General features: G+C 40.0%; 1 protein-coding gene across 1 annotated transcript; it reads left to right on the top strand.

Annotated features, from left to right (window-relative positions):
* The first annotated feature begins 9,675 nt into the window (after positions 1-9,675).
* LOC130743951 (uncharacterized) lies at positions 9,676-11,328 on the top strand. The gene has a single exon (XM_057596161.1). The coding sequence runs from the start codon at positions 9,676-9,678 to the stop codon at positions 11,326-11,328; it is 1,653 nt and encodes a 550-aa protein (XP_057452144.1).
* Positions 11,329-12,646: the final 1,318 nt, after the last annotated feature.

Raw genomic sequence — 12,646 nt, 5'->3', positions numbered from 1 at the left:
TCTTTGCTTTAAAGGGCTTCTTGGTGAATTTTCCCTTCTGACAAGCTTCACATAGAGCCTCTGATGAATACTTCAGACGAGGCATTCCTTTGACGAGATTTAGCTTGCTAAGTTGAGAGATTTTCCTGAGGCTGGCATGTCCTAGGCGTCTGTGCCAGATCCATTGCTCATCATTAACTGACATGAGACACTTGACCTTCTGAGATAGCAGTTCAGAGGATTTGATTTTGTAAATATCATTTCTTCTCTTCCCAGAAAACAGAACAGATCCATCTGTTTGACTGACAGCTTTGCAGCAAGTTTGATTAAAGATCACATCATAACCTCTGTTAGCAATTTGGCTTATGGAGAGCAAGTTATGTATTAATCCATCCACCAGAAGTACGTCGTTGATGACTGGAGTTTTTCCATCTCCTATGGAACAATGATTTTTCCCTTCTGGTTTCCTCCAAAGCCAACGTCTCCTCCTGACTTAAGCGGTGTCAGTTCTTGGAATATAGACCTTGTGCCCGTCATGTGTCGTGAGCATCCACTGTCCAGGTACCATGACAGGTGTCTTAACTGAGCTGCATAAGATATCTGTAACAGGAATAATTTTTGCTTTAGGTACCCATATCTTGGGTCCTTTCTTGTTAGTTTTCCCAGAAGTTCTTGGAACTTTGGGTGCAACAGGAGGATAATGCAAAGGAACTTGAGTATAATATCTAGACATGTCAAGTTTAAACTTTCCCTTTGGTTTCAGCACCTTTGGTGTAACCTTTTCTGGAATGACAGTGCCAGTGGGAACGAAATGCTTATGCAATGGTTCGCGTTTGGGCTCAGATGACTCATCTCTCATGGATTGAGAGTAGCCAAGGCCACTGTTCCCATTTCTGCTCATGCCATAGATCATTGAAGCCATAACTTTTGTCTATGCCCTTGGCAAGGAACTTTTGAAACGCTTTCTCATATTTTGTTTCATACTTAACATCAGATGATGCAAGTTGGTCTTCTAGCACATCATTTTTAGCACGAAGAACAGCGTTGTCATTAACAAGAGTATAGTTTTCTTCCATGAGTTCAGAGACTGACTTCTCATGAACTTCTGAAGAACTGGTTTTAACAGCATATTTCCTTTTAAGCTCTTTATATTTGTAGTTCTTTTGATTGGCTGCATTTTGCTCAAAACATGATGTGCAACCATATGTTTCAACATCTGGAGCAACATGGTGGAATTACATATGTTGTGGGTCAGTCGTTAAAGTCAAGTTTGTTGTGAGGTTGCTGATTGTATGGGGATTCAGAAGATTGATTCTATATTGTGCGTTTTATCTTCTGAAGGCGTGTTTGTTTTAATCTTGGCTGAAGTAACAAGATTGATAACGTGTGAACCAAGTCTGTCTCAAAGTTTGAATTCTGTTTTACTTGGTTCTGTTATTTTATTCTGGTAAGATTTGATTCCTTGAAGATTCTTTCCAGAAGTGTGTTTAGTGGACTCTATGACGTTCAGCCCATTGAAGATCCAAGCCTCAAGTGAACGTTTATATAAAGGAGCTTATAAACCCTAGTTGTGCACGGATTCAGCGAGACATATACTGATCTTAGGGTTTTTGTTTGTGAGTCCTCTTGTGAGTTTTGTACCAACTTAGTGCTTTCGTTCATCAAAGTACTAAGTTGATTTGTTTAGTTGAGTTGTAATCTCATCAAACTTGTTTATTGATAAACATGTCTTGATCGCTGTGGCAGTGGTCATTAGGGGTTAGAGAAAGTTTTCTAATAGCTTAGAGGAGAAGGGCTAAGCTTGATTCACTTGTGTAATAGTGGTGGACGTAAAAGAGGCTCTACACTAAGGGGGAGTACTTAGGTATAGGAGGGACTTTCATGTGACCTGAGAGCTATTATTTGATAGTGAATTGACTCCTAGATTGGTATCCTGCAGACGTAGGTGATGTTCACCGAACTGGGTTAACAACTCCTTGTGTTTGTCTGTTTAACTGTTTGTTTATTATTTTTAATACTCTGATTGTGTTTTGTTGTGCTACACATTGTTGCAACATTGTGTATCACATCTGTCCTAGGTGAATACGAATTTCAATTGGTATCAGAGCGGGCACCCTGTTCTGGTTGGGTGAGCTCCAGGGAAGACAGATTCGGTTCCAATGGACAACTCAAAGGAAGGTGGCTCTGTGAATAGACCACCTATTCTGGATGGCACCAACTACGACTACTGGAAGGCTCGTATGATTGCGTTTCTCAAATCAATTGACAGCAAGACCTGGAAGGCTATTGTCAAAGGTTGGAAACATCCGGTGAACATACCCAAGGAAGGGTCATCTGTTGGTGAGTTGAAACCTGAGGATGAATGAAACAGAGAAGAGGATGAGGAGGCGTTGGGTAACTCTAAAGCGCTAAATGCTATATTCAATGGAGTGGATAAAAACATGTTCCGATTGATCAACACTTGCACTGTGGCAAAGGATGCTTGGGAGATTTTCAAGATTGCTCATGAGGGGACTTCCAGAGTTAGAATGTCAAGGCTTCAGATTTTAACAACTCAGTTTGAGAACTTAAAGATGAAGGAAGATGAGACCATCTCTGATTTTCATATGAGACTGCGTGATATGGCAAACTCCTCTTTCGCTTTGGGAGAACAAATGTCAGAGGAAAAGCTTGTGAGAAAGATTCTCAGATCTCTTCCTAAGAAGTTTGACATGAAAGTAACTGCTATTGAAGAAGCTCAAGACATAAGCAGTATCAAGGTGGATGAGCTTATTGGATCCTTGATGACTTTTGAAATGACTCAAAATGATAGACCTGAGAAAAGAAATAAAAGCAATGCTCTTGTCTCAAGCACAGATTTAGATGAAGATATGTCTGATAATGAAACTGGTGAAAGCATATCAGAAGCCATAGCTTTTCTGGGAAGAAAATTCAACAAGGTTTTGAAGAGGCTGGATAAGCGATCGAGGCCAAATGTGCAAGACAAACGGCTTGACAACTTCAAGAATCAGCAATTTCAAAGAAAAGTGAAAGATGAAGACAAGACAGGAAATGGCCGAGGGGTTCAATGTCATGAATGTGAAGGTTTTGGCCACATCAGGGCTGAATGTGCCACCTATTTGAAGAAACAAAAGAAAGGGATGGTCACCACTTGGTCTGATGATGAATCTGATACAGAAGGTGCAGATGTAACAGCAAACAGAGTAACTTCATTTATGGTTAGATGTGATTCAGAGGATGGGGACAGTGACAAGGAGATCTCTGATGAGGAACTTGCTGAAGCCTATAAGCTTCTCTACACTAAGTGGAAAGAAGCATGTATCTACGGTCAGCAACAGAAGAAGCAAGTCTTTGAGCTTCAAGCTGAGAAGAAGAAGCTAACTGAAGAAGTGGCCTTATTGAACTCAAAAATGGAAGGAATGACCAAGTCCATTCGCATGATGAGTAAAAGCACTGATATTCTGGATGAAATTCTTGATGTTGGAAAAAGTGCAGGTGATAAGACTGGGATAGGATTTGATTATCGTGCTGTTAACAAGGCAAGCCAGAACATGACCAAGGAACATGTGCAGATTGGAAGGCAATCAAATGTTAAAATGTGGAACCGCAGGCCCCAACAATCAGTTACACATTCGTATGCTCAAGTCAGGAACTATCGAAATTCAACTTGGAGATGTCATTATTGTGGGAGATTTGGTCACATTAGACCATATTGCTTCAAGCTTTATGGATATCCTATACTTCAAGATGTATCACGAGAGTATGAAAAGAAAAGTCCAGGCAAAAGCAGGTGGAAGCCTAAGGTTAATGCTACTGCTCTCATTGCTCACACCTCTCTGCGTGCATCATCAAAAGAAGACTGGTACTTCGATAGTGGATGTTCCAGACACATGACAGGAGTGAAGAGTTATCTTGAGAAAATGATGAAGGTGTGAAAAACGGTAGAAAGGGGGGGTTTGAATAACGTTTTCAATATAAAAACTTTCCCCTTAAGATTTAAAGTAAATCTTTTCGGTTTCTCTAAGATAGATGGTGCAGCGGATAAAGATAGAGAGAAGAGAAAAGCACACAAGTATTTTATCCTGGTTCACTTGATAAATCCCTCAAGCTAATCCAGTCCACCCGTTAAGGTGATTTCTTCCTTCTTAGAATGAAGGCAATCCACTAATCAGATAATTGTTACAACTGCACTTGAAACCTACAAGTGACTAACAATACACTGACTTAGCTCACACTAAGATTCACTCTCTTAGTCTTCTCTAGGATCCGATCAACCTTGATCTCCTAAAGGAATCACCACTAAGATTCACTCTCTTAGTCTTCTTAAGGATACTGACCTACCCGGTCCCTTAAGGAAAATCAAACAACTGTTTGAGGTTGGTGTTTACAAAGGTTTGCTTCTAAATAAGCTGAGTGTAAACTAAATAAGAACAGATGAAGAAAGTAGATGCTTGAATATTTTCTTGTATTGCAGCTCTTGATCTCTCTCTTAGCTTTCTTCTTTTTCTTCAGCCTTTTATAGTCCAAGGTGCAAAGGATATTTCTGTTGAGAGAATATGACCGTTGGAGGGCATTTCTGGAACTTCCAGAACCTGCTGTGACTGAACCTTGGTAGGTAGGCTTTTCAGAATAGTACACTGCTCTTGTACTTCTTGATAGAGACATTTGCCTTTAACCATTGACTTCTGATCAGAGTTATGCTTCGTGTTGGAACTTGTGAAGCTTGGTGATCAGAGTCAGAGGGATGCTTGGATCCTCTGACTTTCGTAACTTCTGCTTCTGGACCTTCAGAGCCTCTGGTCCTTCAGAGCTTCTGATCCTCAGATCTTCTGATCTTCTGATCTTCTGATCTTCTGATCCTCAGATCCTCTGATCCTCAGATCTTCTGATCCTCAGATCCTCTGATCTTCTGATCTTCTGATCTTCTGATCTTCTGATGAATATATCTTCTGGTGTCAGAATCAGAACCTGTTTGTCAAACACACTCAAGACAAACATTAGAGTATCATAGTTGTTCATCCACAAATAAATACTTGTTATCATCAAAACATAGAGTTGTACCACATGACCAAATCTTGATCTTACAAATGAAACCACATGCTAAGAGCTTTGTTACTTTCGGTGATGGAGCCAAAGGAATTGGAAAATTGTCTGACACAGGATCTCCAAACCTTGACGATGTTCTGTTAGTTGAAGGATTAACTGCAAACTTGATCAGCATAAGTCAACTTTGTGACCAAGGCTTGAAGGTGGTGTTCAAACAATCTGGGTGTGTTGTCAAAAATAAGAACAAGGATGTGCTAATGAGAGGAACCAGATCAAAGGATAACTGCTACATGTGGACCTCTGAAACAACATCCTTGTCTGCTCGATGTTTGATGTCTAAGGAAGATGAAGTTAGAATCTGGCACCAAAAGTTAGGTCATCTGAATCTTAAGAGTATGAAAAGAATTGTTTCTGAGGAAGCAATTAGAGGAATACCAAAGTTGAAAATTCAAGATGGAAAGGTTTGTGGTGAATGTCAGATTGGGAAGCAAGTCAAAATGTCCCACCAGAAGCTACAACATCTGACTACATCAAAAGTGCTTGAACTACTGCACATGGATTTGATGGGGCCAATGCAAGTGGAAAGTCTGGGAGAAAAAGGTACGTTTTTGTCTGTGTAGATGATTTTTCCAGATTCACTTGGGTAGAATTTCTGAAGGAGAAGTCAGACACCTTTGAAGTGTTCAAAGAACTATGTCTCCAAGTGCAAAGGGAAAAAGGGAGTGGGATTGTTAAAATAAGAAGTGATCATGGAAAAGAATTTGAGAATGGCCAATTCTCTGAGTTCTGCTCCTCTGAAGGAATCAAACGTGAATTCTCTGCTCCTATCCATCCTCAGCAAAACGGAGTGGTTGAAAGGAAGAACAGAACATTGCAAAAATCTGCCAGAGCTATGTTGCATGCTAAAAATCTACCATATCATTTTTGGGCTGAGGCTATCAACACTGCCTGCTACATTCACAATCGTGTCACTATTCGTCAAGGAGATACAGTCACTCAGTATGAACTATGGAAAGGGAAAAAACCTACAGTGAAGTATTTCCATGTTTTTGGCAGCAAGTGTTACATTCTGTCTGATAGAGAACACAGGAGAAAACTGGATCCTAAAAGTGAAGTTGGAGTATTTCTGGGGTATTCTGGAAACAGCAGAGCATACAGAGTTTATAATATTCGTACTAAAGTCATGATGGAATCCATTAATGTAGTTGTTGATGATACATCCAATGAGAGAATGGGACAAGCTCATGATGAAGATGATCTACCATATGAGTGTACAAATGTGGAACCAGATGAGCCAGCAATTCAATTCCCAAATGAACAAGAAAACACTGTCTCTCAACTGCCTTTAGCTATCAAAGAACCCTCTATTAGAGTTCAGAAGATACATCCAAAGGAAAATATCATTGGTGATCTGAATGATGGGGTTATTACAAGGTCAAGGGATCTAGTTTCTAATGCATGCTTCATATCAAAAATAGAACCAAAGAACGTCAAAGAAGCTCTGACTGATGAGTTCTGGATTCAATCCATGCAAGTGGAACTGGGACAGTTCAAGAGGAATGAGGTGTGGGAATTGGTTCCAAGACCTGATGATGCAAATGTTGTGGGAACTAAGTGGATATTCAGGAACAAGTCTGATGAAAGTGGTAATGTGACAAGGAACAAATCTCGTCTAGTTAATTAGGGATATTCTCAAATAGAAGGAATAGACTTTGATGAAACTTTTGCTCCTGTTGCTCGTCTTGAATCTATCAGGTTGCTGTTGGGAGTAACATGTTTGCTGAAATTCAGACTATATCAGATGGATGTCAAGAGTGCATTCTTGAATGGTTACTTGAATGAAGAAGTCTATGTGGAACAACCTAAAGGGTTTGTAGATTCAAGCTTTCCAGATCATGTGTACAGATTGAAAAAGGCTCTGTATGGCTTAAAACAAGCACCTAGAGCATGGTATGAAAGATTAACAGAATTTCTGATCAACAATGGTTATGACAAAGGTGGCATTGACAAGACCTTGTTTGTTAAGAAAAATGGCAGTGAACTTATGGTAGCTCAAATTTATGTTGATGACATTGTGTTTGGTGGCATGTCGAACCAGATGGTGGAACAATTTGTTGAACAAATGAAATCTGAGTTTGAAATGAGTCTTGTAGGTGAATTAACTTACTTTCTGGGACTTCAGGTAAAACAGATGGAAGATACCTTATTCATCACACAAAGTAAGTATGCTAAGGGGATTGTTAAGAAGTTTGGTCTTGAGAATGCTGGTCACAAAAGAACACCTGTTGCAACTCATATCAAGCTCACAAAGGATGAGAAAGGTACTGATGTGGATCCTAGTTTATATAGAAGCATGATTGGAAGTCTTTTGTATCTCACTGCCAGCAGACCAGATATTACTTTTGCAGTTGGAGTTTGTGCTAGGTATCAAGCAGAACCAAAGACTAGTCATCTCATTCAAGTGAAAAGGATCATTAAGTATATCAGTGGTACAAGTGATTATGGCATTCTGTACTCTCACAACACTAATTCAGTGCTAACAGGTTACTGTGATGCGGATTGGGCTGGAAGTGCTGATGACAGGAAGAGCACATCAGGTGGATGTTTCTTTCTTGGAAATAATCTAATCTCTTGGTTCAGTAAAAAGCAAAATTGTGTCTCTCTCTCTACGGCAGAAGCTGAATATATAGCTGCTGGAAGCAATTGCACTCAGTTGATGTGGATGAAACAAATGTTAAAGGAGTATAATGTGCAACAAGATGTTATGACATTGTTTTGTGACAATTTAAGTGCTATCAACATATCCAAAAATCCAATTCAGCATAGCAGAACAAAACATATTGATATTCGTCATCATTTCATCAGGGAGTTAGTTGAAGATGGTACTGTTACTTTGGAACATGTCTCAACTGAAAAGCAGTTAGCAGATATTTTTACCAAAGCTCTGGATGCCACACAGTTTGAAAAATTGAGACAGTTATTGGGTATCTGCTTATTTGAGGAATTATAGCAATTAAAGGGATTTTGGTGTGCCAACGGCTATTTTGTCATTACTTTTGAGGCACGCTTAATCAGGAATTTTCATTGTTTCTTGATAACCTCTCCTGCAACCTCCACTGCCCAACTTCAAATCTCTGAAACTCACTCCAAAACCGTCCATCCTTTTCTTGAAGACCCGTGTTTCTTTCTTTGTGTCCTCTTCACCATGAGTCAAGATTCTAGCAAGAAACTCACTCCTGAGATGAATGCTTACGGGGTAAAGGTAATGGGTTTGAAATCCAAAACCCCAAAATCTTCAAGGGTTTCAAAATCCTCTCCTCATACATCTGAAATCACAATTGCTCAAGGTATTCCTCAACCATTGTCTGATCCGTGCAAGAAGAAAGGGAAAAAGGCACGATCCAAGTTAGATGCTGAAGGTGTGAAAAACGACTAGAAGGGGGGGTTGAATAGCGTTTTCAATATAAAAACTTTCCCCTTAAGATTTAAAGTAAATCTTTTCGGTTTCTCTAAGATAGATGGTGCAGCGGATAAAGATAGAGAGAAGAGAAAAGCACACAAGTATTTTATCCTGGTTCACTTGATAAATCCCTCAAGCTAATCCAGTCCACCCGTTAAGGTGATTTCTTCCTTCTTAGAATGAAGGCAATCCACTAATCAGATAATTGTTACAACTGCACTTGAAACCTACAAGTGACTAACAATACACTGACTTAGCTCACACTAAGATTCACTCTCTTAGTCTTCTCTAGGATCCGATCAACCTTGATCTCCTAAAGGAATCACCACTAAGATTCACTCTTTTAGTCTTCTTAAGGATACTGACCTACCCGGTCCCTTAAGGAAAATCAAACAACTGTTTGAGGTTGGTGTTTACAAAGGTTTGCTTCTAAATAAGCTGAGTGTAAACTAAATAAGAATAGATGAAGAAAGTAGAGGCTTGAATCTTTTCTTGTATTGCAGCTCTTTTTCTCTCTCTCTTAGTCTTCTTCTTTTTCTTTAGCCTTTTATAGTCCAAGGTGCAAAGGATATTTCTGTTGAGAGAATATGACCGTTGGAGGGCATTTCTGGAACTTCCAGAACCTGCTGTGGCTGAACCTTGGTAGGTAGGCTTTTCAGAATAGTACACTGCTCTTGTACTTCTTGATAGAGACATTTGCCTTTAACCATTGACTTCTGATCAGAGGAATGCTTCGTGTTGGAACTTGTGAAGCTTGGTGATCAGAGTCAGAGGGATGCTTGGATCCTCTGACTTTCGTAACTTCTGCTTCTGGACCTTCAGAGCTTCTGGACCTTCAGAGCCTCTGGTCCCTCAGAGCTTCTGGTCTTCAGATCTTCTGATCCTCAGATCTTCTGATCCTCTGATCTTCTGATCCTCTGATCCTCAGATCCTCAGATCTTCTGATCTTCTGATCTTCAGATCCTCTGATCTTCAGATCCTCAGATCCTCTGATCCTTCTGATCCTCAGATCTTCTGACGAATATATCTTCTGGTGTCAGAATCAGAACCTGTTTGTCAAAACACTCAAGACAAACATTAGAGTATCATAGTTGTTCATCCACAAATAAATACTTGTTATCATCAAAACATAGAGTTGTACCACATGACCAAATCTTGATCTTACAGATGCGTCCAAAGCAAAGAAGAAGATGGTAACGAGAAGCTCTGAGGCTACTCAGGGAGTAAATTCCGACGCTGAAATCAACCCAAGTACAGATGATGATGTTGCTAATCCTCGTATCACTGAAGTGTTGGAAACTCCTCTCAAGGAAGTTTTACGTGCAGATGTGGATCCAATTGTTCCATCACCAAGCAACAATCAATCAAGCCACGGTGTTGATACTGATTGCAACAAGGATTCTGATCATCTTGAGGAAGAGGTAATGGTTCCCAACTCTACTCCCTCTGTTGATAAAGATATGCATGTCGAGGGTGTTCAGGATGTCATTGAAAACTCAGAATCTGATGAGGTGTTGATCAACACCCTTGGTGCTTCTGCTTCTGTTGCTTCAAAGAGGCGAAAGATGACTGTTGTTCGTAAGTACTCTACGCGTTCCTCTGGCAAGAAGTTAGGTTTGGGTTTGAGTGAGAACAAGAAGCGCAAGAAGGTCATTATTCTTGATGATGATACTCCTGTTGTACAGAATGTCAAGAGAAAGGTTCACAAAGATAATGCTACTCCTGTTGTTGATGAGACTCCAACTGTGGAGTTGGATAAGTCAGACACTGGTTCTGCTGCTCGAAAGCGCAAGATTGGGAAACGAATTCCAGAAAATGTGCCTGCTGCTCCTTTGGATAACATTTCCTTTCACTCTGAAGAAAGTGTTGGTAAGTGGAAGTATGTTTATCAGCGCAGGATTGCTCAAGAGAGGGAATTGACTGGTGAGATTTTGCATTGTCAAGAAATTATAGAACTTATTGAGGCTGCTGGGTTGTTGAAAACTGTTACTGAGATTGGTGGCTGCTATGACAAGTTGGTGAGAGAATTTATTGTGAATGTGACTACCAATTGCACTGTGTCTGGGCATCCTGATTTCAGGAAAGTGTTTGTGCGTGGTAGGTGTGTACACTTTTCACCTGAGATCATTAATCAGTATTTGGGAAGGAGCACTATTGCCACAGGAAATGAAGAGCTGTCCTTGAGTACTATCACTAATGAACTCACGGCTGGTCAGATTATGGAATGGCCTGTCAAAGGCTTGTTGTCTTCTACTTATTTGAGTGTGAAGTATGCTATCTTGAATCGCATTGGTGCTGCAAATTGGGCTCCTACCACCCACAACTCAGATATTTCTTCAGGTTTGGCAAAATTAATTTATCTGATTGGTACTAAGGCTCAGTTTGATTTTGGTGAATATGTCTTTGCTCAAACTATGAAGCATGCTGACACCTTTGCTGTCAAGCTTCCTATTGGGTTTCCTTGTTTACTTTGTGGGATTATCTTGAGTCAACATCCTCAAATTCTCCTTGTTGATGAGGTTCCTAGCAAGAAGGCTAGTCTTCTCACTATTGATTACAGGCTGCTAGCTGGTGCCCATGTTTCTGATGTTGCTGGTTTGGCTGAGATGACTCAGGGGGAGGGTACTTCCTCTCAGAAGACTCCTGAGACTCCTATTGCTGCGCTTCTTGCTGTGTCTAATATGCTTCAGGACACAATTACTAGTTGTACATTGAGGAAGAAGAATGTGGACACTCTCATTCTGCAGTTGACTAAAGGCAAGAGGCCTCTTGAAGACAATGCTGCTGCTAATGATCAAGATGATGCTGGTACTTCTGATGATGACCCTACTGCTAGTGATTAGTGTATTTGTTCATTCTTCATTCAATCTGGTTGTATTATTTTGTTGGCTTCTGCTGGCTCTCTGCACCCTTTGACAAATTCTGCTAATAAGGGGGAGAATGGTATTGTTGCTTGTGTTTGTGCTGTTGTTGTTGCTGTTGTTGAGGGTTTTTGTTATTCAGACTAAGTATGGTGCTCTGTATTCGGACTCAGTAGTGTGTTCAGTTCATCATATGCTGTGCGCTGTTTTGTGTTAATGGATGAGTATTGTTGTTTTGCATTGTTTGGCTTTCTGATCATGTTTTAGCAAAAATTTGCCAAAGGGGGAGATTGTAGTTCTTTTGATTGGCTGCATTTTGCTCAAAACATGATGTGCAACCATATGTTTCAACATCTGGAGCAACATGGTGGAATTACATATGTTGTGGGTCAGTCGTTAAAGTCAAGTTTGTTGTGAGGTTGCTGATTGTATGGGGATTCAGAAGATTGATTCTATATTGTGCGTTTTATCTTCTGAAGGCGTGTTTGTTTTAATCTTGGCTGAAGTAACAAGATTGATAACGTGTGAACCAAGTCTGTTCAAAAGTTTGAATTCTGTTTTACTTGGTTCTGTTATTTTATTCTGGTAAGATTTGATTCCTTGAAGATTCTTTCCAGAAGTGTGTTTAGTGGACTCTATGACGTTCAGCCCATTAAAGATCCAAGCCTCAAGTGAACGTTTATATAAAGGAGCTTATAAACCCTAGTTGTGCACGGATTCAGCGAGACATATACTGATCTTAGGGTTTTTGTTTGTGAGTCCTCTTGTGAGTTTTGTACCAACTTAGTGCTTTCGTTCATCAAAGTACTAAGTTGATTTGTTTAGTTGAGTTGTAATCTCATCAAACTTGTTTATTGATAAACATGTCTTGATCGCTGTGGCAGTGGTCATTAGGGGTTAGAGAAAGTTTTCTAATAGCTTAGAGGAGAAGGGCTAAGCTTGATTCACTTGTGTAATAGTGGTGGACGTAAAAGAGGCTCTACACTAAGGGGGAGTACTTAGGTATAGGAGGGACTTTCATGTGACCTGAGAGCTATTATTTGATAGTGAATTGACTCCTGGATTGGTATCCTCCAGACGTAGGTGATGTTCACCGAACTGGGTTAACAACTCCTTGTGTTTGTCTGTTTAACTGTTTGTTTATTATTTTTAATACTCTGATTGTGTTTTGTTGTGCTACACATTGTTGCAACATTGTGTATCACATCTGTCCTAGGTGAATACGAATTTCAATATTTACTTACTAGAACATCATGTTTCTCCATTATTTCAGATAAAGCAGTTCTTAGCTCAGACGGAG

Source organism: Lotus japonicus, chromosome 3 (genome assembly GCF_012489685.1).
Source record: "Lotus japonicus ecotype B-129 chromosome 3, LjGifu_v1.2".
NCBI lineage: Eukaryota > Viridiplantae > Streptophyta > Magnoliopsida > Fabales > Fabaceae > Lotus > Lotus japonicus.
Note: the sequence above shows the minus strand (reverse complement) of the source record. Positions and strands in the feature narration are given on the sequence as shown.